The 26,529-nt window shown below is 44.0% G+C and overlaps 1 protein-coding gene across 1 annotated transcript in view; it reads left to right on the forward strand.

Annotated features, from left to right (window-relative positions):
* LOC126252401 (phospholipase A1-like) overlaps positions 1–26,529 on the forward strand; it is a 440,511-nt gene that overhangs the window by 284,604 nt on the left and 129,378 nt on the right. Inside the window, exon 2 of the mRNA XM_049953291.1 lies at positions 4,321–4,420. Within this exon, the coding sequence (XP_049809248.1) occupies positions 4,321–4,420 (100 nt within the window). The remainder of the gene's footprint in view (positions 1–4,320; positions 4,421–26,529) is intronic.

Here is a 26,529-nt window from a genome sequence, read left to right on the forward strand (position 1 = left end):
TTTGTGAGAAAACTGTAATACTTTCCTCACGAACAATCATTTTTTCTATCTGTAATACCTTCTGTGTGAATAATTCTATGTACGTTGCACGTCACTTTGTCTGTGTTTGCGATATTCAGTTGTCACCTAAAGATAGCCTCATAAGCTGAGAGCCGGATCTTGATCACTTCAATATAATAAGGCAGGACATTAGGAAGTGTTCCGCATTTAACATTATTACACTCTTTTGACAAGCACCGGCGGAAAATTCAATTAATGTTATTCCAAAAAATATTAAAAGGACAAACTGGTTCCATTGGAACTATTGTGTGCGCTGCACTTACCCAGAACTGTGAATACGGTTACAGTAAAAGCGCTAAGGTATATTTACGGCATGCTGTATCCATGGAGAATAACGGAGGAATTTGTCCTTATTTGTTACTCCATTTTGTACGTCGCTCCTAATTGCAACGAGACTGCAGTAGAAGCTATGTGTTTTACAGTAGCGAAAATGAACAAATGTTCATAGCTCTTAAAGTACCCATTTTGGAGCCCATTTTTACACATTTTTGCGGCCCATACTAACCACTTCTCCATGTATGGAACACCTTTGTATACATGGGTTCAAAATGGCTCTGAGCACTATGGGACTCAACTGCTGAGGTCATTAGTCCCCTAGAACTTAGAACTAGTTAAACCTAACTAACCTAAGGACATCACAAACATCCATGCCCGAGGCAGGATTCGAACCTGCGACCGTAGCGGTCTCGCGGTTCCAGACTGCAGCGCCTTTAACCGCACGGCCACTTCGGCCGGCTATACATGGGTCATGAATGTTTATTCCGATACAGACAACTTTCTGTGGAGGCCAACCACAGCTCAGAGACATAGTGAATAACAACACTCAATAAACATTCAAGTAATTATAAAAAATAACAATTACATAGTAAAAAATGATGAGGTTTTCCCAAAAGCTGCATAGCTGTGCGAAGGTGCTTTATTCGCATTTACCGGTTTCACGTCAGTACAGAGGCATCTTCAGGTTTCTTTGTCAAGAATACAAATCACTGTGTGAAGTTTTTGAAATGGTAGAAATACAGAACCATAGTGTTGACTTTCAACATAACTGCTAAATAGCGTCAAAACGCTATGCTTTATGAAAGGGAAGCTCCGCCCTAGCCTGATGCATGATCTCATCGGGAGCGAATGGGATTTAACATACGATGACAACGAACGTGAGGACTTAAAATATCAATCTAAATACAAACAAAATACGATACGAAAGATTACATGAATTTAAGTTGGTCGTAATAATAATTACTTTACGTCTGCAGAAGATAAATTCAGACGAGTATGAAGAACCAATAAAATTATTTGTGAGAATGTCAACCTGCTTTCTACTGGCATTGCGTGAAGGATTAAACTGACGTGTAGACACAAAATAAGCACAGAGACGACAGCCGTTGCCATGGAGACGGTATCGAGGAACACCTCGATGAGTAGCGTCAGTGGCGAGGCATTTGGTGCGCCAGAGATGTAACGGCGGCGTAAGGACGACTTGGGTCAACCTGGAGACAGGGATCAAGGTTGTTCATGCACGTCTGTAGTAATCTTTTGCAAATGTAAAATAATTGTTATTGCACCCATCTTACATTTATGTAACCTTTCTTGTATTTAATTCGTATCTAGATTGATATTTTAATTTCTCGCATACGTTCTCATGGTATGTTAAATACTATTCGCCGCCAACGGGATCATGCAGCAGGCGAGAGTTGGAGCTTCGCCTTTATAACGCATGGTGTTTTGACGATATTTATCACTATCGAAGATGTCTTCCGACACTTTTCAGTGCTTCGCTTGTCGTCTCTGCTCACCATCTAGTGGTATTGTTGTGTACACAGTCCCGCGTAGTCAGCGCGTACACAACTTTCCCACTAGAGCGCGCCCCGCTAAGCACAACAGCGTAGGCGCAGCGCTCGTCCGTCTCCGCTCTACGAGATGGCGCTGCCATAAAGGCGGACCAAATTCTGCTTCCGCCGATCCGCGTATTAATATGTAACGCAGCCAATGAGATTGCTGCTAACGTAGAACCTTTTCTCCTTGCGGATCACACTCGCGCAGTGATACCTGAACGCTCGAGGTATTACAACGAGTGTAGAGACCTCCAATTAGTTAGTCTGCATCAGTCTGCATCAGTCTGCATCAGTCTGTACCAATCTGCATTTGCCTACAGCAGTCTGCATTAGTCTGCATTAGTGTGTACCAGTCTATAGTCAAGTTTCAGTCTGCGCCTAATAAGATTATCATATTCCTGTACATAGCCATGAAGAGAAATGTATAGACACTTTGTCAAGTATCAGAGATATGTGAGAATAAGATTAACGTACCAAGACCAAAGGAACTTCAGAATGTCAATTGTAAATAGCATCCAGAACCAAGTTAAGCTATTTTTAAGCTTTTATTATTTTAATAAATGTGTGTGAAAATTAATCAACTTCTGTTTAAAGTTGGTCATCGTCAGTCTGCTACTCTAAGCGTGCAAGTGGCATTTCTAACGTCTGACCTAACGGCAGAACATAAACACGCCACGATAAGACCACGAGACATATTGCTGACACTCGCCTGCTTCGTTAGAGCGACAAGTCAAATAATCTGATGGTGTGTGTACCGAAGGTCTTACAGTACGCACACCACAGGTATAAAAACCTTTCTGTTTGATTCTGATCACGTGTCCATATTTTATTGTGTGGATGGTTTGTATAATTTTCGTACCTGTTACCCTTCAAAGGAACTTTTTTTTTTATTTCGGAGACATGGTCTGATGATGTTGATCTACGAATAAATATGATCAAAACGGGTTACCATTGACATGCGATTCTTAATTTTCAATAAAAACTTGAGACAAATAGTGATTATTATTTTAAATTATCTGATCAGATCTCTACTTGTTCCAATAGTGATTTTTTAAAAAAAATATCTTCTCCAGAAACCCTGGAGATTACATATGAATTGCCATATGTGAAGTTGGTCGAAGTATAGACGACATAAAATGTGGACTGGCAATAGTAAGAAATAAATTTCTGAAAACAGAAATACTCAAAATACACAACTTGAGTTCGGAAACTTGTCTAAAGGTATTATCTGGAGTGTAGCCTTGTATGGAAGGGAAACATGGGCAATAAGTACGAGGACGCACGGAAAAGTAACGCCCTGATTTTTTAATGTAAAACTGTTACAGCTTTCTAAATAAAACAAACTTTATTAACATTCTACATCTTTGTTCTTTATGGACACTTATTTGGCAACATATTCAACTTCGTGTCGTTCACATTACTCCCAACAAGAGACTTGTTTGCTGATACCATCACTGTAGAATGTTTTTGACTTTATTGGCGGAGACAGAATCTCACTTCAACGTGCACCGCTTTATCACTATCACAGTGAAGTGCTCGAAAGTGTTCTTTTTCTGGAAACAAATGAAAATCGGATGGGGCCAAGTTCGGAGACAGATGTTCGATGAAAGTGAGTCCTACGCGTCGTCTTGTTGCTGATGACGCAGCGTTCGTGTGTGGTCTGACATGTTCATTCTCTTCGAATTCGAAACTCGATTATAGCATGCTTCTCGCCTATCGACATAACTACGCTATACAGCGCCATGTTTCGAGCTGCATTTCAGAGCACTCTAGCGGCAGAGGGCTGCAAATATGTAGACACAAAGAATGGAGAAATGAATCATTAATAACGTTTGTTTTATTTAAGAAAGCTCCCTGGAGTTTTCACAAAATAATTCGAAGACATTACTTTGCAGCACACCCTCGTAGTATAGAAAAGAAGGAATTTGAAAAGTGGTGCTGCAGAAGATTGCTGACGACTAGATGGATAGATTAGATGACTAACGACGAGATATTGAATCGAAGTTGAGAGAAAAAATTATGACACACCTTGTCTAAAAAGACTGATAGAACACATCCCGAGGCATCATGGAAGGGTGAAGTTTGATGACTGGATTAAAATTTTTAGATGGAGAACAAAGGTTGTTTGCAATAAGGAAGTTGCAGTAGATGTACGTTGCAATAAGTCTGCAAAGATTCTTGCACAGGTTAGACTGTCACAGAGTGTTCTAGCAAACAAATATTCCGAATGAAAACCACCAAAACACAACTATTGTAAAATAGTTTCAACGCAAATATTGTCATTAATAGTTCTAAAATAATCGTTTTAATTATAGATATTTGTTTTGTATTCTGTTGTACACGGCAGCAAGCAATGTGCTGATAAATTTTGCAACTTTTTCGCTGTTATCGCTTCCTTTGCTAAAAGCTGTGCTTTGTCTGTTGACAGCCGCTGGACCTGTGACGACGACCTCCATCACAGAGTTCGTGGGCAGCGAGTTCATTGAGCTGTCTGAGGACGACGACGTGCAGTTCCATCTGTACACGAGGTCAGTACATCACCAGAGACGCCTTGGCCCCAAGTAGTCCTGTCACCTGTTGACCTGATAAAGGAAATTACATGGTTCCTGACACTGGATAGGACAAGCGTTGTCCTAAAGAGCTCGCGTACTTTGTAGTGCCTACATTCACATGTTACTCTGACAAAGCAGCTTGCCGAAATTAATTAGGAGACAGATAAACCTGTATCTCGAAGCAGTACTTTAATGATGCTAGCACAGAACCTGTGTGACGTGCCGCTTCGGTATTCGAACAAAGTGCGGATGACATCAAAATGGTGGTCTCATTTTCTCTGTAAAAAGTGCCTCATAATTACTTGAAAGTAGCAACGGTAGTTCCAAGTATTAATTTTTCTTAGCCGAGATTTTGTCTGTAAAATTAAAATCTCCGCTGTTCTAAAGGTTTTTTACGTTGATACACCTCTGCTCACTGCTATTGCTCAACATTAAAGTGTAAACAATAATTGGCAAAAGTGTTGGAAATATGCTAGATACTGACTAAGGTGCTAAGAAATAGCATAAAAGTACTTTCAAAGCAAGATATCCAGATCATTGAAATCTTGGGAGCTTAATTTTTTACCATGAATCCTTACAAACACCACTAGCCAATTTCGGTTTGTAGAGGAAATTTTAAGGGCGTACTGTGGAATGGTTATGTAAGTGGAACACGAATCATATTTAACTGTGGGTAGGCGATTGATGTTTCGATTGGATTCCAACTTCGCCGAAGACAGCCGGCAATTGCTTTGCAAGCTGAAACTTTTTGTGTTTGAAATGAGAAATAAAGAAGAATTTCAAATGCCTCTGTGGCTTCCTCACCAGAATTCCTTTCTTCAGTCTACGAACCATGTTCATTAGTGTTATCACGAGACTCATTATCATTCACAGTCTTTTCAATCAGTATCAAATGCACGGTAAGTTCGAATAGTGCCAAGCGCCTTATGGCGGTCGGTTGGCAGCAAGCAACACACGAATGTTAGTTCGGTAGCCTATGCGTAGGAAATAAAACACTCACTGCTGAACATCACTGGTCTCGCCGGAAATCGGCAGTTATTAGATTCAGACCGTCAGTAAACAACTTTATATCAGAAAAAACTTCAACCCCCCCCTCCCCCCCCCCCTCCCCCCCAGATACCCGTGGGTGTTAAGGCACTGCTTTCGTGACGGTGAGATGCGCCGGCTCCGGATCGAATCCGCCGGCGGATCAACGACGATCGTCGGCCTGGGGGTGGCTTTTAGGTGGTTTCCCACATCCCAATAGGTGATCACTGGGCTGATACGAAAGTACCGCCTCAGTTACATAATTCGCAAACGATTAGAAAGCTGTCGCACCCTTTAACATTCCGTATAGGGGGATCGGAGATAGTAACGGGGAGGCGACAGGAAGAGCATGCGACCACCCTTTAAAATTAACCGTTCAATATCTTTTCACAACCATGCCCACTCTACGCAGATGCAAGACAAAGGCAAAAGTAAAAGAATAAAAAGATTGTTAAGGCAGCTGCAGAACTAAGATAAGTTGTAACGAGTGAACACTACAATATACATACTAAGCGAAATCATTAGCAATGTTATTTGTTTCTACTAAGAAAAGAAATAAAAGTCAGCTAACTAAATTTTCTGTTTTTTAAATTTAGTGAACGAAGTATAGTGTATAGAATTACGTTTCTCAAATCGCATAAAATATTTTTTGGGCGTTTCTACAGAATCTTTTTCGAGCCGCAGCTGTGTTCTTACAGAAGACTTATTCATAAATAAAATCTACTGAATTCATTAATATGCTGATAAGATGTCTACTACTGCACGTGCTAAACGTAGAAAGATGTAAGGCTCACAAATATCGATAAATTGTGTATCTTTCGTAATAACATTACAGTTTTCATGCCACAGTTATTTCGAAGTAATAATACGGGGGTAACAAAATGAAAACATCACGTGTATTATTCTAACGGAAGTGGCGAGATTCAATTCTTTCTCAGCGTACAGGGAATCTAGAAACTAATAGTTTAGCTGTTAATGCGGTTGTCACCGACATACTACTCCAAAGTGTTAAGTCCCTTTTAAGGTTAAGGTAACAAACTACATAGTGATTATAAAAGGAAAATAAGGAAAATAATCACTTGTTTGTTGAATCGATTCACTTATAACTTAACGAAATGTACAGTGAAAGTTCTCTGCTACGGACTTCACAGAAATTATAAATGTAGATATACTGTCATGGCGGCAAGTTTCCAGGAGTCAGGAATATAACAGGAGATACGTACTAGTAAACTGGAAAAAAAATTCATCAAAAGAAATTTAATTTGACAGAAATAAAAAATTTACCGACGAGTGGTCGGTCCTGAATCGTTAATACAACTGTAGTACACTATGAAATTACCGTAGTATTGAATAAAAATATACAGTGCTCCTCCATTGCTGAAAATATCCAGTACTTACAAGTAATTTTCCTCTTTCAGTATTAGTCCAGAGATTAAATATCACACCACTGATTAAATTACTGTACTGTCGTTGTCAGTGCCTCTGTGAATGAGGATAAGCTGCCAAAACCACTTGAGCAGACTTTATTGTTTTCAGAAAAAAGGAAGGGGCGCCCATGTTAATGAGTTACGAGACATACATCCCTAAACGTGTTGATTCCTGTCGTGTTGCTAACAAAAGGTTTTCGCATGCAAACTAGCTTGCACACCGAAGTTTGCAGGAACACTTGTATGACACATCTATTCAGCTTTGGCACAGATCATAGCAATGCACGGAACACTCGTGGGAACTTAGTATGCCAAAGACGATGGATCACCTGCACCGTTAATGCTTTTGAAGAGAGAGGATTTTAAGTATAAACTGTGATGAAATCTTTCCTCTGCAACCGATAATTTTGGATGTAGCATTTCTGTTAGAGAGGTAACTTCGAATTGCTAACAGATTTAATTAGACACACATTTACCTTCCATAAAAATTTTATTTGACGTATTAGTTTCAGCCTCTGAGATACTATATTTTTCTCGTTGCCGTTTTGAGGAAAAATTGGGGATCTGACTAATTGACTCTTCCGTGATTGTTGCCAGAATATTTTATATGCTGAGTGGCAAAACCAACGACACTGGTGTAATTGTAGAATAATACACCAGTGTGTTGAGTTTTATCATTCAAGATTGACCTACTTTGCTTCATATCATCGGCGGATGACTCTTCATTGTACCATTTCAAAATGGCCTCGTGATTATAAAGATTTAATAAGGTCTTCTCTTTCTAATAAACGACGCTTCATAAGAACATTGATTTGATGCCGCTTGTCATGTGATTCTCAGTTTATAACTCTCAAACTGAGTCCTGAAAGACGCAATGATAAAACTGCTGTGGGTATGCCTTGCGCCTACCCATCCAGCAATCGACATTGCATCCGAGGGAAGCAGTTGCATAGTTCGTAGGGGCCAGCCTTCCCACAGACAGGCGCATTGGACCATGATCTGCCTGTCCAACAGACGGCATCCGAAGGGCCGTTAAGGTGCCCACGGGCGTATTCTCCTCCGCGGGTCATGTGACTGAAAGCAGTGTCTATGGTACTTTTGTGCCCGGGCTGTGTTTAGTCCATCGTTCGAGCCACGACGAACAGTTCACTCAGAGTGGGCCACCTCGCCCCAGACATCGCTCTTAACACTAATAACATTGTTAAGTTCCGAGCTCTGGCGATAAACGGCACGTTTCTTGATCCTGTAACCGGTACTACTCTGTCAAATACACTATGTGACCAAAAGTATTCGGACACCTGGCTGAAAATGACTTACTAGTTCGTGGCCCCTCCATCGATAATACTGGAATTCAATATGGTGTTGGTCAACCCTTAGCCTTGATGACAGCTTCCACTCTCACAGGCATACGTTCAATCAGGTGCTTGAAGGTTTCGTGGGGAATGGCAGCCCATTATTCACGGAGTACTGCACTGAGGAGAGGTATCGCTGTCGGTCGGTGAGGCCTGGCACGAAGTCGGCGTTCCAAAACATCCCGAAGGTGTTCTGTGGGATTCAGGTCAGGACTCTGTGCAGGCCAGTCCATTACAGGGGTGTTACTGTTGTGTAACCACTCCGCCGAAGGCCGTGCATTATGAACAGGTTCTGGGTCGTGTTGAAGGATACAATTGCCATCCACGAATTGCTCTTTAACAGTGGGAAGCAAGAAGGTGCTCAAAACAATAGTGTAAGCCTGTGCTGTGATAGTGCCGCGCAGAACCGCAAGGGTTGCAAGCCCCCTCCATGAAAAACACGACGGCACCATAACACCACCCCCTCCGAATTTTACTGTTGGCGCTACACACGCTGGCAGACGACGTTCACCGGGCATTCGCCATACCCACACCCTGCCATAGGGTCGCCACATTGTGTACCGTGATTCGCCACTCCACATAACGTTTTTCCACTATTCAATCGTCCAATGTTTAAGGTCCCTACACTAAGCGAGGCGTCGTTTGTCATTTACCGGCGTGATGTGTGGCTTAGGAGCAGCCGCTCGACTATGAAATCCAAAATTTCTCACCTCCCGCCTAACTGTCATAGTACTTGCAGTGGATCCTGATGCAGTTTGGAATTCCTGTGTGATGGTCTGGATAGATGTCTGCCTATTACACATTAAGACCCTCTTAAACTGTCGGTGGTGTCATTCAGTCAACAAATGAGGTCGGCCTGTACGCCTATGTGCCGTACGTGACAGTTCACGTTTCCACTTCACTATCAGATCGGAAACGGTGGACCTAGGGATGTTTAGGAGCGTAGAAATCTCGCGTACACACGTATGACACAAGTGACACCCAATCACCTGACCACGTTCGAAGGCCGTAATTTCTGCGGTGCGCCCTATACTGCTCTATCACGAAGTCTAATGACTACTGAGGTCGCTGATATGGGACGCCTGGCAGTAGGTGACAGCGCAATGCACCTAATATGAAAAACGTATGTTTTTGGGATGTCCGGATATTTTGATCACATAGTGTAGCTCCTCAGTTTGCCTCAGGCGGCTGAGTGTACCTCACTATAGTCCTCCCAGCAAGGATAGATCCCTGGCAGTAGCGGGAACTGGGCACGGGCCCTCCACATGGTAGTTAGTGGCGCTGGCCGCTCAGGCACAGAGAGGGACACATTAATAGAGAGTTCATTAAAAATCAGAAAGAAGAAGAACGTTTGATTTATTCATTCAGGTAATGGTTATATGTGGTCATTTTTAAAAGAAAATTTTCGATAAATCTTTTTCTGAATTCCGAATATGCTCGACATTCGTTTTATGACTGTTGATATTTTTGAAAATATCGGATACCGTTATATCTATATTTAAGAATATATTGTCGGCTCTCGATAAAACGAGAAAAGGTATCGATATATCGAAGGAAGAAGAATCGGCGTTCCGACCCATTAAAATATCGACCAGATTTTCTTTACTTCACGTCAATGGTGACCAGTTTTTATGTCATCAGATTACCGGTTTCGGTCTATTGTGACCATCTTCAGATCTGTTTTTTAAAAACATGTTTTGGTATACCGGAAGACAGTATATTAGGACATGTTTTTATAAAGTAGATCTGAAGATGGTCATTATAGATCGAAACCGGTAGTCTGATCACATAAAAATTTGTGACCGTAGACGTGAAGTAAAGGAAATTTATTATGTTTCCGGGTCACTGTTCAATTCGCGCTCATGTCGCAGCTTGAGAAAAATACCGGCTTCACACTGTAAATATATTGCTGGTTTTAGAGCTGTATATTTAAGTATTGATTTATTATTAGATATCCTGTACGTCACAAATTATCTGTCTGCTTATCCCCCTTAGAGCAAGAAGTGATAGGAAAACTATGCACGTTCCCGCTGGGCGATAACCGCTTTGCTAACAATGCTAACTGCATGTAGGTGGCACAATAAAAGGTGTCCGATGGGTCCATCAGTCGGTTTTATCACATATCGGATTTGTCAGGAACACATAATGGCGACTCCCCTGTTTTTTCATTTGTGTCACTAGCAGCTGTGTCAGCACTGTGTGGTGGAGCTGAAGCTTGGAGTTTCTGTTTGTAGCGCGAAATGCTGATTACATCAGCATTTCCTCTCACACGTCTCCGCCCACGGCAGAGACCAAACTTGTCATTTAGATTCGTGTTTACCATTTTCAACAATTGTTTTTGAAGACTGCCTGTGTGAAGAAATAGCACACTAGCTGCTTTAAAATTTTGTTTTTTAAAGCCACTGGTGTGCTATTTCTACACATCGGAAAACTTGTAATTCCATTCACACAGTCAAAGTAAAATTATGTTCTACTTCAGTTTCAAAAGAACAACTTCAAATATGTACCAATAATTGTAAAAAAATGCAATATAAAATAAAAAATCGGCATTCGATATTGCCATTTGTATATCGACGTATCGATGTGGTGAAGGACAGAGTGTCACCGATACATATACACATTGTTTGCAAAGAGTATCGATTTATCGATATTTTATTGACAGCCCTAATTCGAATGAAAAGTATCGTTCCACTATGTTTGATGCAACCAGTAAGGGGAACAGCACTCAGTCGCGAATAATGTTTATAGCATATAGGACATGTAAACAATCAGTTACAATAAAGTAACATGCATGTCTTATTGAATGCACAGTTGTATAACCCTTAAATGTGAGTCGATCAAAAAATACATATCAATAAGACATGAAAACCACTTTAGTATGTACATTGTTCCAGGTGAACTACTCATATCAAAGGTTGATTTCGCACTGATGCCGTTACTTTTACAGATATAACACAATTGGCTTCATTTTACTACAGAGCCATGTTTAAACTGAGGTGATGAAAGTCATGGGACACCTCCTAATATCTTGCCTCCTTTTTCCCGGCGTACTGCAGCAACTCGACGTGGCATGGACTCAACAAGTCGTTGGAAGTCCCCTGAAGAAATATTGTGCCACGCTAGTCGTCCATAATTGCAAAAGTGTTGCCGGTGTAAGAGTTTGTGCTCGAACTGAAAAATGGTTCAAATGGCTCTGAGCACTATGGGACTCAACATCTGAGGTCATCAGTCCCCTATAACTTAGAACTACTTAAACGTAACTAACCTCAGGACATGACACACATCCATGCCCGAGGCAGGACTCGAACCTGCGACCGTAGCAGTCACGCGGTTCCGCACGGCCACCGCGGCCGGCTTCGCATGAACTGACCTCTCGATTATGTCCCATACATGTTCGCTGGGATCCTTGTCGGGTGATCACTCGCCCGAACTATGCAGAGTGTTCTTCAAACCAATCGCGAACAGTTGTGGCCCAGCGACATGGTTCGTTGTCATACGAAAAGATGAATGCCATCTTCGTTTGGGACCATGAAGTCCATGAATGACTGCAAATAATCATTTCCAGTCAGTGATCGGTCCAGTTGGACTGGAAGATCCAGTTCATTCCATGTGGATACAGTCCACAACATTGCGGAGCCACCGCCAGCTGGCACAGTGCATTGTTGGTAACTCGAGTCCATGGCCTTCGTGAGGTCTGCGCCACACTCCAATCCTACGGACCCTACCATGTTCTCAGTAACTGAAATCGGGACTCATCTGACCGTGCCGTAGTTTCCAGTAGTCTAGGGTCCAACCAATACGATAACGAGCCAGGAGAGGCGCTGCAGGCGATGACGTACTGTTAGGAAAGGCACTCGCGGCTGTCGTCCGTTGCCATAGCCCATTGACGGCAAATTTCGCCACACTGTCCTAACGTGTACGCTCGTCGTGAGTTCATCATTGATTTTTGCGGTTATGTAATGCAGTGTTGCTTGTGTGTTAGCATTGACAACTCTAAGCAAACGCCAGTGCTGTCGGCCGTTAAGTGAAGGCCATCGGCCCGTGCGTTGTCCGCCGGCCGGGGTGGCCGAGCGGTTCTAGACGCTACAGTCTGGAACCGCGCGACCGCTACGGTCGCAGGTTCGAATCCTGTCTCGGGCATGGATGTGTGTGATGTCCTTAGGTTAGTTAGGTTTAAGTAGTTCTAAGAGACTGATGACCTCAGAAGTTAAGTCCCATAGTGCTCAGAGACGTTTGAACCATTTTGAACCGTGCGTTGTCCATCGTGAGAGGTAATGTGTTGGTATTCTCGGCACACTCTTGACACTGTGAATAGCGGTATGTTGAATTCCCTGACTATTTGCGAAGTGGAATGCCCCGTCCGACTAGCCCCAGCTACCATTTCGCGTTCAAAGTCTGCTAATTCTCGGCGTGTAGCTACACGTGAATCACCTGAGTACAAATGAGAGCTACGCAAATGATTGTACTTTTACACCTTGTGTAAGCGATACCATCGGCATCTGTACTGACCCCATCCATTACCTTTACTTTACAATTCCTATGTTTTATCATTGCATTTGTACTTTTAAAAAAGTACCGTACGTAAAACAAATAAGTTGGTTTTAACCAAAAGTAGTGAGTAATCCTTTACATTTATACATGGTGTTAATTATGTGAAATAACCAATGTAATCGCTTACTGCTGCACGCTTTACAACTGAACATCTACATCTACATGATTACTCTGCAATTCACATTTAAGTGCTTGGCAGAGGGTTCATCGAATCACAATCATACTATCTCCCTACCATTCCACTCCCGAACAGCGCGCGGGAAAAACGAACACCTAAACCTTTCTGTTCGAGCTTTGATTTCTCTTATTTTATTTTTATGATCATTCCTACCTATGTAGGTTGGGCTCAACAAAATATTTTCGCATTCGGAAGAAAAAGTTGGTGACTGAAATTTCGTAAATAGATCTTGCCGCGACAAAAACGTCTTTGCTTTAATGACTTCCATTCCAACTCGCGTATCATATCTTCCATACTCTCTCCCCTATTACGTGATAATACAAAACGAGCTGCCCTTTTTTGCACCCTTTCGATGTCCTCCGTCAATCCCACCTAGTAAGGATCCCACACCGCGCAGCAATATTCTAACAGAGGACGAACGAGTGTAGTGTAAGCTGTCTCTTTAGTGGACTTGTTGCATCTTCTAAGTGTCCTGCCAATGAAACGCAACATTTGGCTCGCCTTCCCGACAATATTATCTGTGTGGTCTTCCCAACTGAAGTTGTTCGTAATTTTTACACCCAGGTACTTAGTTGAATTGACACCCTTGAGAATTGTACTATTTATCGAGTAATCGAATTTTAACGGTTTTCTTTTGGAACTCATGTGGATCACCTCACACTTTTCGTTATTTAGCGTCAACTGCCACCTGCCACACCATACAGCAGTCTTTTCTAAATCGGTTTGTAACTGATACTGGTGTTCGGATGACTTTACTAGACGGTAAATTACAGCATCATCTGCGAACAACCTAAGAGAACTGCTCAGATTGTCACCCAGGTCATTTGTATAAATCAGGAACAGCAGAGGTCCCAGGACGCTTCCCTGGGGAACACCTGATAACACTTCAGTTTTACTCGATTATTTGCCGTCTATTACTACGCACTGCGACCTTCCTGACAAGAAATCAAGAATCCAGTCGCACAACTGAGACGATACCCCATAGGCCCGCAGCTTGATTAGAAGTCGCTTGTGAGGAACGGTGTCAAAAGCTTTCCGGAAATCTAGAAATACGGAATCAACTTGAGATGCCCTGTCGATAGCGGCCATTACTTCGCGCGAATAAAGAGCTAGCTGCGTTGCACAAGAACGGTGTTTCCTGAAACCATGCTGATTACTATCAATAGATCGTTCCCTTCGATGTGATTCATAATGTTTGAATACAGTATATGCTCCAAAACCCTACTGCAAACCGACGTCAATGATATAGGTCTGCAGTTCGATGGATTACTCCTACTACCCTTCTTAAACGCTGGTGCGACCTGCGCAATTTTCCAATCTGTAGGTACAGATCTATCGGTGAGCGAGCGGTTGTATATGATTGCTAAGTAGGGAGCTATTGTATCAGCGCAATCTGATAGGAACCTAATCGGTATACAATCTGGACCTGAAGACTTGCCCGTATCAATCGATTTGAGTTGCTTCGCAACCCCTAAGGTATCTACTTCTAAGAAACTCATGCTAGCAGCTGTTCGTGTTTCAAATTCTGGAATATTCCATTTGTCTTCCCTGGTGAAGGAATTTCGGAAAACTGCGTTCAATAACTCTGCTTTAGCGGCACAGTCGTCGGTAACAGTACCATCGGCACTGCGCGCCGAAGGTATTGACTGCGTCTTGCCGCTTGTGTACTTTACATACGACCAGAATTTCTTCGAATTTTCTACCAAATTTCGAGACAATGTTTCGTTGTGGAACCTATTAAAGGCATCTCGCATTGAAGTCCGTACCAAATTTCGCGCGTCTGTAAATTTTAGCCAATCTTCGGGATTTCGCTTTCTTCTGAACTTCTCATGCTTTTTCCGTTGCCTCTTCAACAGCGCTCGGACCTGTTTTGTGTACCATGGGGGATCAGTTCCATCTCTTACCAATTTATGAGGTATGAATCTCTCAATTGCTGTTGCTGTTATATCTTTGAATTTGAGCCACATCTCGTCTACATTTGCATAGTCAGTTAGGAAGGAATGGAGATTGTCCCTTAGGAAGGCTTCTAGTGACACTTTATCCACTTTTTTAAATAAAATTATTTTGCGTTTGTTTCTGGTGGATTTGGAAGAAACGGTATTGATTCTAGCTACAACGACCTTGTGATCACTAATCCCTGTATCAGTCATGATGCTCTCTATTAGCTCTGGATTGTTTGTGGCTAAGAGGTCAAGTGTGTTTTCGCAACCATTTACAATTCGCGTGGGTTCGTGGACGAACTGCTCGAAATAATTTTCTGAGAAAGCATTTAGGACAATCTCGGAAGATGTTTTCTGCCTACCACCGGTTTTGAACAAGTATTTATGCCAACATATCGAGAGAAGGTTGAAGTCCCCACCAACTATAACCGTATGAGTGGGGTATTTATTTGTTACGAGACTCAAATTTTCTCTGAACTGTTCAGCAACTATATCATCGGAGTCTGGGGGTCGGTAGAAGGAGCGAATTATTAACTTAGTTCGGCTGTTAAGAGTATCTACTTCGACTTCACTACAAGATAAACCACTACTGACAGACACAAACACTCCACCACCAATTCTGCCTAATCTATCTTTCCTGAACACCGTCTGAGACTTCATAAAAATTTCTGCAGAACTTATTTCAGGCTTTAGCCAGCTTTCTGTACCTATAACGATTTTCGTTTGTGTGCTTTCTATTAGCGCTTGAAGCTCAGGGACTTTCCCAGCACAACTACAACAATTTACAACTACAATACTGACTGTTCCTTGATCCAAGCACGTCCTGTATTTGCCATGCACCCTTTGAGATTGCAGCCCACCCCGTACTTTCCCGAGGCCTTCTAACCTAAAAAACCGCCCAGTCCACGCCACACAGCCTCCGCTACCTGTGTAGCCGCCAGCTGAGTGTAGTGAACTCCTGACCTATTCAGCGGAACCCGAAACCCCACCACCCTATGGCGCAAGTCAAGGAATCTGCAGCCGTACACGGTCGCAAAACCGTCTGAGCCTCTGATTCAGACCCTCCACCCGGCACTGCACCTAAGGTTCGCAGTCGGTTCTGTCAACGATGCTGCAGATGGTGAGCTCTGCCTTCATCCCGTAAGCAAGACCGGCAGCCTTCACCAAATCAGATAGCCGCTGGAATCCAGAGAGAATTTCCTCAGACCCAAAGCGACACACGTCATTAGTGCCGACATGAGCAACCACCTGCAGCTGGCTGCACCCTTCATGGCATCCGGAAGGACCCTTTCCACACCAGGAATGACTCCACCCGGAATGCACACGGAGTGCACACTGGATTTCTTCCCCTCCTTAGCCGCCATATCCCTAAGGGGCCCCATTACGCGCCTAACATTGGAGCTCCCAACTACCAATAAGCCCACCCTCTGCGATTGCCCGGACCTTGAAGGCTGAGGATCATCCTCTGAAACAGGACAGGCAGCTGCATCTGAACATGATGTTCAGAAACCTTATTTAAGAAATTTTTTAGTTAAATCAATGTTACATACTAAGCACAGTTGAAAGGAATTGGAAGAGACAGTGGTATCGTACATTATCGCTTCAACAGCGGTGGGTTAAAAGGCCCAGAAATCGTTCTGATTAAAATTTTCTTTCCCGTAAGTTTCGCGTAGAAAAACCAAGTACATGTTGTAGTAATTTGTGAATACACTGCCGGCCAGAGTGGCCAAGCGGTTCTAGGCCCTTCAGTCTATAGCCGCGTGACCGCTACGGTCGCAGGTTCGAATCCTGCTTCGGGCATGGATGTGTGTGATGTCCTTAGGTTAGTTAGGTTTAAGTAGTTCTAAGTTCTAGGGGACTGATGACCTAAGATGTTAAGTCCCATAGTGCTCAGAGCCATTTGAACCATTTGTGAATACACTGTATTTGTCCACAGAAATTTTGTACTCATAATAAGTGCGTTATAGGTCGTTAGTGTTGTTACATTTTGTGTGTCCACTAGCTGACAAATTCGTCTTCAACCTTCTTTCCTCAACTTGTAACGTTTCAGCTCATTAAAGGTTAGAGTTAGCTACTCTGTAGCTCTTATCGAACAATAAGTTGGTGAACAAGGCTTATGAATACCGAACGTATATCACGAAACGGTACAGCGCACGCTCTGAAAGAACTTCAGTCGGTTGTACGGCGCTGTGCTGGTTTACAAAATTGAACGGAACTGTGAGAGCGAAAAAAGTTTTCTAATTATGTTGACCTGCGTATTCGAAGTCTTACTTTCTATGGACGTTGTACGAAAAAGAATTTTACAACAGTAGGGAAAAACGCCAGATTATTCGGAAACTCGACGAACTACGGTTCAGAAATTCTGAAATGCACCGGCTGGTCGATTTATCGGTATTTAATTCCGAGCTCACGCTCCAAAGGGTAAGCTGTCCCGGCGCGGACGCCAGATGCATGGCTTTAAATCACGATCGGTGCTTAAAACGGCCCGCTTTGCTGCAGTGGCCGAGTTCTGCCAATAAACACGGCGAACCCCTCGAGAGCTCTGCCCGGCGGCAGGCCGGAGCGGCGGGGATGGCGGGAGCCGACGGGAGCCGCGGTTCACCTAGCTTAGCGAAGCAGCCGCCCCCTTTGACGGGGAGGGACGGGGCTAGACCGTTTATTTTTACCTGTGTACCTGCCAATCTAGCAGTGCGTTCCACCAGCGCGGTTCTAGTTTATAGGCAAGGATGCGATTTTCAAGAAGCAGCTAAGCTGATGATGTTCCATAGAACTCATACATACTTGTAGCCTTGTGTCATATATATTCCACATCTCCTTGTAAACTACTGGACCGATTTCAGCCAAACTTGATACACATAACGCTTCCTGTTTGAAAAAAATCACTGTGGGGGTACGGACCAGCTATATATCAAAGGGATGGCGTCGTTTGTGAAAAGACGTGTCGCCCACAACGCGCGAATACCCATACTTTAGTCAACCAATGTTTGAGAATCAGTGCACTCGGTGGCTTGCAACGAACTTTACACATAATTTCAAAACCTTTACTAAACTTTTTCTTGTTGACAATCAGCACAAAAAGGCGTACGGAAAAGAGTTTACCGCTTACCAATTCTTCACTTTTCCTGTAGTAAAACTGCCGCATAAAGAATGATGTTTCAATTTATTTCTTTTTTACTACTATCTGTGTTCGCGACACGTTTTGCAGAGAATACTTGCATATACCAATTAATGTACCAGCGAAATTATATCGTTGTACAAGATATGGTTCAGGAGGTATGATATCATGAACATAGAGATGCGTGAAGAGGTGCCGAATCATGCAGAACGTTTACATGTATAATTGCACGAGACACAACCGCATCATGCATGACAATTTACTACTTTTTCACAACATATTTCGCAAACGGTAGCTATACACGCCGCTGGACATACTTGCAAAATTATATCATTGTATAGCAGATAGTTCAGAAGATACGACGTCAAAAGCATTGAGCTGTTTGGAAGTGAAGCTGCAGGGCGATATTTATGTGAAATATATTTGACACACGTGTAAGCAAGCGAAGTCATGGGTAAAAAGCTTATCCTAAACCCCCGAAACGATTCGACCAAATTTGGTACACGTTTTAGTTGAGATCCGGAAAGAAATACTGTTGGGGTAAGAACTACCAGCCTCCTATCGGAATGAACGTTCTAACGAGGAGAGCAAAGAAGGAATGAGGAGAGCGACACAAATAGGGTGGAGGAGAGACTGACCGAGAGAGAGGGAGGGGGAAATGGACAGAGAGAGCGGAGAGGGGATGGACAGAGAAAGGAAAGAAGAGGGTATGGAGCTGGGAGGGGGGGGGGAGAGGTGGGTAGAGAGAGAGGGTATGATTAGATGAAAAGAGAGGGGAAGCAGGAAATAAACAGAAAACAGGAAGAGGAGGAGATGGACAGACAGACTGTCAGGAGGAAACTGACACAGAAGGGGGGGGGGGCGGGGTTGGAAGATGTGGACAAAGGGAGGGGGAAGGAGGTGATGGGCTGATAGAAGATTAGTATAAATACATAACCGGTACTCAGCTAGTTATAAAATAAACTCACAACTTAAGTTAGTTTTCCATTTACTCTGCTCGTCAGAAGCATGCAAAGTAATTGGGAGTGATTATGTTCGGGGGTTGTATTTTTTAGTGTGCTCGACATCTGGATTTCAGCGCCCACGTGAAATTACTGAGACACTATTCTGGATATTCAATGCAGAATATACTCCTAGCCATTAAAACTGCAGTTTCATGCAGGCAGCAGCGTGTAACAACGATAAATCGCCATGACGTGTGCGACCTCATTCGATTTTTTAGTTTTCGTTCGTTTTATTTGCTGCTATTTACAAATGACCTGCTACCTATAGTGCGATTAAAATTACTTGATAGGTGACGCCTGTCGCTTGCCGCTACAGTGTTTCCACATCCGTTGCCGACGAAAGGTCCGTTATAGGCGACACACAAACACGGCGGGTCACTTCACAAATGCTGTTATCATGTAACGCAGAGCAATGTTAGAAGCGGCTGCTGCGAGGTATGACGGAAATGGAAGATGCTTTGTCGGCAGCTAATTTGAAGTGATTAATGAACCAACTGCAGTACACGACGCCTTTTCTAGCTCTGAATTCAACTCATTTCCTAACCTAAGCACAGCCTCGTGATGTGCGATGTGCCTGAGGGAACGGCGATCATTAATCTGCGGCAGCACTAAAATCATTATAGTTTTGTGCGCGGCGTTTAAGGCTAACTTACAGGAGCAAACTCAAGACAGAAAAATTTCAGCTTCAGCGGTTTAAGCAAACTGTAATTTCTAGCTGTCATTGGTTACCTGAAACTATCCTCATACTGACTACATGAGCTGCCGCGTTACCAACCAACCTGTGAGCAATCCTGGGTGGCACTTGGTTGCATATTATAGGCGACACAAGCAGATTCCAAAAGAAAAAGATAATGATAGGATGAAAAGTAAGTGCAAATAAGAAAGTCAATACGATCAAAATGACGCGAGAAAGTATCAGAAATAAAAAAAAACATTACATTAAATCAGTTAAGTGAACAAAAATCATAAAGTCTTTAGCCGGCCGATTTGGCCGAGCGGTTCTAGGCGCTTCGGTCCGGAACCACGCTGCTGCTACGCTAGCAGGTTCGAATCCTGCCTCGGGCATGGATGTGTGTGATGTCCTTAGATTAGTTAGGTTTAAGTAGTTCTAAGTTCTAGGGGACTGATGACCTCAGATGTTAAGTCCCATAGTGCTCAGAGCCATTTTGAACCAAAGTCTTTTGATTAGATTTAGAAAAATAAAAAATTTCACTGTACATGACGAGGTTCGAGCCTATGACCTTCCACAAATGAGGTTTATAATGTACTCACTGCGTTATAGACGCTGCGGAAGATTATTGTATTTATAACTCTGGTGATCCAGTCGCAACGATTGAGTGCAGCCTTCATAAATTTGGTTTCATCTAATGTCGTGCGGAGCTTATCTAATGTAAGCCGATTTCTATGATCAATACAACTATAAATGAGACGCTGAATCGCATATTGTGCTGAAGGATCCAGTAGTGTCTGGTTAGTGCTGTGTATGAAACGTGTGTGTGTGTGTGTGTGTGTGTGTGTGTGTGTGTGTGTGTACTGTTTCTGATGTGGTAATCAAATGCGATGAAACACGAAATAGAGGGACCAAATCCAGGATTCGCGATCCAAACACATGAAGAAAGAAAGCCGGGGAAGTAATTGGAAATGAACTAATAGTAGTGGCATTTTCGCAACGGCGAACGATTCGGGCGTGACGTTGAACACTCTGAAGGAAAACAGTTATAACGCATGAAGTGTCAACCATCAACCGGTCTATGGTGACTAAGACAAGTCGTGTTTTTACAATATCGGACTGTGCATGTACATAGTACGAAGCTCTTATTATTCTAACAAAGTTTTAATAATGTTACAGCTTCAAGTAATTCTAAACTTAAAACTAAATTAGAAGCGGAACTGCCTAAAATTAGCAATTAATGTATTATGAAGGCAGATCAATAGTGAACATAGTGTAGAAATTAGATTTGTGGAATACCAACGCCGATGCTGTCGAGGAGGGAGAACCTCAGAAAGACCTGCAGTCTCTCGGCTCTTGGCAGCATTTGTGTTATTGCTGATAATTGATTTATTTGCGTGGGGCCGTAGTCCAGGGCATAATTCTCTGCCTAACGTTTCGTATTCCACTGCTTGAGACTTCATCAGCAGCTTTTACGACTTAGAAAACAGTTACAGTCTCAAACAAGCTCAGTGAATCGAACTCAAAAATGGGTCAAATGGCTCTGAGGACTGTGGGACTCAACTCCTGAGGTCATCAGTCCCCTAGAACTTAGAACTACTTAAACCTAACTAACCTACGGACATCACACACATCCATGCCCAAGGCAGGACTCGAAACTGCGACCGTAGCCGTCTCGTGGTTCCAGCCTGTAGCGCCTAGAACCGTACGGCCACTCCGGCCGGCAGTGAATCGAACTGTTTTATACGTATCCACGCAACTGTCGGTTCGTGACGTCATCAGATCGGTGACTAGATCGTGGAGTCGCTCAGATCTTTGTTACGCGGCTTGAAGTGGGAAAGAATTGGCGCCGTTTCTTTTATTTAGACGTATGGCCCTGAAACTTATCTAACAAACGGAGGACTGAAAGAAACTGTGGAGAACAAACCGACTTTTCGCATCTACACTGGGCGTCACATGAAAGACCAAACGAACAATATTTATTTGGCTGACTGCAGCTACACACAGCAAAAATTACATTGTAAATATCTGCCGAAACACCAGATAGAATGCATCTGACGAGATTTACGCGCAAATCCGGTAAATGTGTACTGACGGGAAGAAATCACAGCACCAAGAAGAAGTTGTGCGACATAAACAAAAGTTGGAGTTTCTAAGTGGAATGTCAGTGTCCATGGAATGTAAACGTGCGGTGTGGGATAGTGAACTACCAGTTCATAGGCCCGTTTTTCATAGACGGAACATTGAATATGCAGAAGTATCGCAGCCTCCTAACAGACCATCTTCCACAGATGCTAGAAGAAGTTCCTCTGCAGACTAAGAGGAACCTGTGGTACGAACATGATGGCTGTCAAGCCCATAGTGCAGGAAGAACTACAGCCTGTCAACACGAATGGTTTCCAAATCGTTGGTTTGAGCGCAGACGACCTGTACCTTGGCCGGCCCGTTCCTCGGTTTTGACATCATTAAACCTTTTTCTGTGAGGTAAGCTGAAAGACGCTGTCTACAAGGACATGTTAACTATACCCGATGATATGCAACGCATATTACTGCTACCTGCCATAGTGCTCAGAACCATTTGAACCATTTTTTTTGCTACCTGCCCGGACATTTCTGCTGAAATGCTATCACGTGTGCAGCAGTTTTCCCATACAACACTGGAAGCGTGTATAACTGCTAACGATGGTCATTTTGAACATAAACTGTGATAGTCAGTTGCATCGTTACTGGTCATAATCCATAAAACTACGTATGCAGTTGTGTTGTTCCTTAGTGTGCGCTACCACAGGCATTGGACAATTGTCAGTATAGGGACTTTTCAAAATACGATATCTCGTAAAAGATTCGGACTAGAATCCTAGAACAAACACCATTGACATTCTAATTTAGGCTTCTTTTAGTGTGTTAATGTCAATAGGCATTGTTCCGTTTAAAAAGTGTATGTTTGCACAAACATTACACTTTCTAAGTATTATCACAATCTGTTGATTGGCTACCAATCCATTGTATGAAAGCTGCACATCAGTAGCACTTTCCATTTCCGCAATATATGCCGTGCAAGTTTTAGCTGATTCATACTGTTTACCATATGGGTACCCAACTTTATTGGAATGACTGTGTGCTGCAGGATTTGCGTTCTTAAATAGTGTTAGTATCACGACTAGGCTTCAGTCGCTGGTAGTGGTACGGCGACGTAGGACTGAAACGCAAGCGTCAATGTGCATTACAGCTGCAGACAGTCAACATCGGTCATTACAAGAGGAGCAGGGCTTTACTCGAGGATTGTTTCATCAAAACAGCAGCAATAGTACTGCTGCTCTCCGCGAGTATCAACGCATTGAAGAAATACGAGAGGTCCTCTTTTCGCACCGGAGTTGAACAACATCATTCGGAAGTTCAAATTAAGGGCGATTAGGGGAATTGTTCCTGGGAGAGTCCGATGGCCAACTGCGCCACAAATTGTTGAAGACCTTTCTGTTTCTAAGGATGGGAATGCTGGACGTAATGCGCACACGTTGGAGGTTGAAAATAATCATAGCGAGGGAGGTAGCGAGCATTGCACCTGAGATGTTGCGGGTAGCGGTAGAAAAATCTCTAGTGCGGTTCCCTGCTGTCGTGGTTGCAGGTGGTCGTCACTCTGAGCAACGTTTGTGACCTGGAACGTAAACATCGTGTGCAATTAACAAACCTTACCCTCATACGTGGAAGTTAAAGTATGGTCTTTGTATTGTATTGTGTTGTATGTTAACCGGGGGCCTAGAAACGACGGAGAGGCTCCGTCCCCGCCACATCCGCAGTCGTTCAAAACCCCACGACGACTACCGCAGTGCAGTTCACCCCTCCGCCGCCGCACACCGAACCACTATTTCAAGGTTATTGTGCCGTTCGGCCCCCAGGGAACGTTTCACACCAGACGAGTGTAACCCCTATGTTTGCATGGTGGAGTAATGGTGGTGCACGCGTACGTGGAGAACTTGCTTGCCCAGCAATCGCCGACATAGTGTCGTTGAGGCGGAACAAGGGGAACCAGCCCGCATTCGCCGAAGCATATGGAAAACCGCCTAAAAACCATCCACAGGCTGGCCGGCTCACCGGACCCCGACACAAGCCGCCGGGCGGATTCGTGCTGGGGAGCAGGCGCGCCCTTCCAATCTGGAAAGCCGTGCGTTAGACCGCACTAGTAACCGAGCGGGCAAATTTGGTCTTACAATGGTTATTGATTATTTCTGTTCCGCATGTCGTTACAAATGTTTCCACGATGTTTCAACGCCCACTTGTTTTTAATGAGATCCATTTCAAGTATCGAAAATTTAATGATAACCACCCTAAACCTATATTAGATGCGAAACATCTTAAATCTTAAAACACCGATCGTTTCTACACTCCTGGAAATGGAAAAAAGAACACATTGACACCAGTGTGTCAGACCCACCATACTTGCTCCGGACACTGCGAGAGGGCTGTACAAGCAATGATCACACGCACGGCACAGCGGACACACCAGGAACCGCGGTGTTGGCCGTCGAATGGCGCTAGCTGCGCAGCATTTGTGCACCGCCGCCGTCAGTGTCAGCCAGTTTGCCGTGGCATACGGAGCTCCATCGCAGTCTTTAACACTGGTAGCATGCCGCGACAGCGTGGACGTGAACCGTATGTGCAGTTGACGGACTTTGAGCGAGGGCGTATAGTGGGCATGCGGGAGGCCGGGTGGACGTACCGCCGAATTGCTCAACACGTGGGGCGTGAGGTCTCCACAGTACATCGATGTTGTCGCCAGTGGTCGGCGGAAGGTGCACGTGCCCGTCGACCTGGGACCGGACCGCAGCGACGCACGGATGTACGCCAAGACCGTAGGATCCTACGCAGTGCCGTAGGGGACCGCACCGCCACTTCCCAGCAAATTAGGGACACTGTTGCTCCTGGGGTATCGGCGAGGACCATTCGCAACCGTCTCCATGAACCTGGGCTACGGTCCCGCACACCGTTAGGCCGTCTTCCGCTCACGCCCCAACATCGTGCAGCCCGCCTCCAGTGGTGTCGCGACAGGCGTGAATGGAGGGACGAATGGAGACGTGTCGTCTTCAGCGATGAGAGTCGCTTCTGCCTTGGTGCCAATGATGTTCGTATGCGTGTTTGGCGCCGTGCAGGTGAGCGCCACAATCAGGACTGCATACGACCGAGGCACACACGGCCAACACCCGGCATCATGGTGTGGGGAGCGATCTCCTACACTGGCCGTACACCACTGGTGATCGTCGAGGGGACACTGAATAGTGCACGGTACATCCAAACCGTCATCGAACCCATCGTTCTACCATTCCTAGACCGGCAAGGGAACTTGCTGTTCCAACAGGACAATGCACGTCCGCATGTATCCCGTGCCACCCAACGTGCTCTAGAAGGTGTAAGTCAACTACCCTGGCCAGCAAAATCTCCGGATCTGTCCCGCATTGAGCATGTTTGGGACTGGATGAAGCGTCGTCTCACGCGGTCTGCACGTCCGGCACGAACGCTGGTCCAACTGAGGCGCCAGGTGGAAATGGCATGGCAAGCCGTTCCACAGGACTACATCCAGCATCTCTACGATCGTCTCCATGGGAGAATAGCAGCCTGCATTGCTGCGAAAGGTGGATATACACTGTACTAGTGCCGACATTGTGCATGCTCTGTTGCCTGTGTCTATGTGCCTGTGGTTCTGTCAGTGTGATCATGTGATGTATCTGACCCCAGGAATGTGTCAATAAAGTTTCCCCTTCCTGGGACAATGAATTCACGGTGTTCTTATTTCAATTTCCAGGAGTGTATGTTTTGTAGACAGTGTAATTTCACACAAAAAACGGATGTGTGATTTGACGAAGTTCACATGAATTGTGCCCTTGTTTCTACTGTGAGACGGACTGAGGTAGCTTCTTTTTCCAACATTAATTCTAGTACCTTCGTCCTTGGTCCTCACGATTTTATCTGCAAGTCTGACAAGTGAGCGATCTCTTTTTTTTCGACAGCTCGGAAGTCTGGTAGACAGACGGCAGCACGTTTTGACAGTCACAGTTTGAATCTCGGCCTGGTTGTTGTTTCGCCACAGTGTAGTCTGTGATACGCTAGGGTTGCGTTGAAAGGCAGCAAGCGAGTGAGTGGTCAGCTGGCTGCAGTCCCGCGCCCTCGTATTTAACAACAAGAGCAGAGTTGAACGGTTCACAGCATTGGTCAGTCTCTCTGCACTCGCCGAATACCCGTCGCCGGTGAAAGAGAAGCCCCTTTGTAGGCACGGATAATGCGCTACCTGCGTCCTGCTATCGCCGGGACCTCATCTGGCCAGTGGCAAGGTCTCTCTTTGTCACACGCTGACTTTCCACCTCAGAGGCTCCATTGTACAAGCTACCACCCGTAGCTCCAAATTCTGTCACTTCTATTGTGGATTTTCTGACACCCTATAGTAACTCTTACAGTAATCTAAATCGTTTCTGATCAATACCTGCACTACAATATTTCATCCATAAAGTGCGAGAGTATTTTGAAAAAAAAAAAAAAAAAGAAAAAAAAAGAAAGAAAAATAGCTTCAGCATCCTTGTGAAAGGAAATTGTAATTATAGAGAATATCCGAATTTATGTGACAGCGTGTAAACGAGTGTTGTGCGGAAGTCACGCTGTAACTCAAGATGCCACGTACGTTGTATTGAATTTCTCTTTTTAGATCTTAAAACTTTTCGCTGTACCATGTGGAAATGATAGTTGTGACACGTTTCACGAAGAGAAGCAGCGGTACACCTTTCTTGCCAGAAACGTCAGTGTCGAACTTCCTTCGAAGAATACGTAGACCTTTTA

Source organism: Schistocerca nitens, chromosome 4 (genome assembly GCF_023898315.1).
Source record: "Schistocerca nitens isolate TAMUIC-IGC-003100 chromosome 4, iqSchNite1.1, whole genome shotgun sequence".
NCBI lineage: Eukaryota > Metazoa > Arthropoda > Insecta > Orthoptera > Acrididae > Schistocerca > Schistocerca nitens.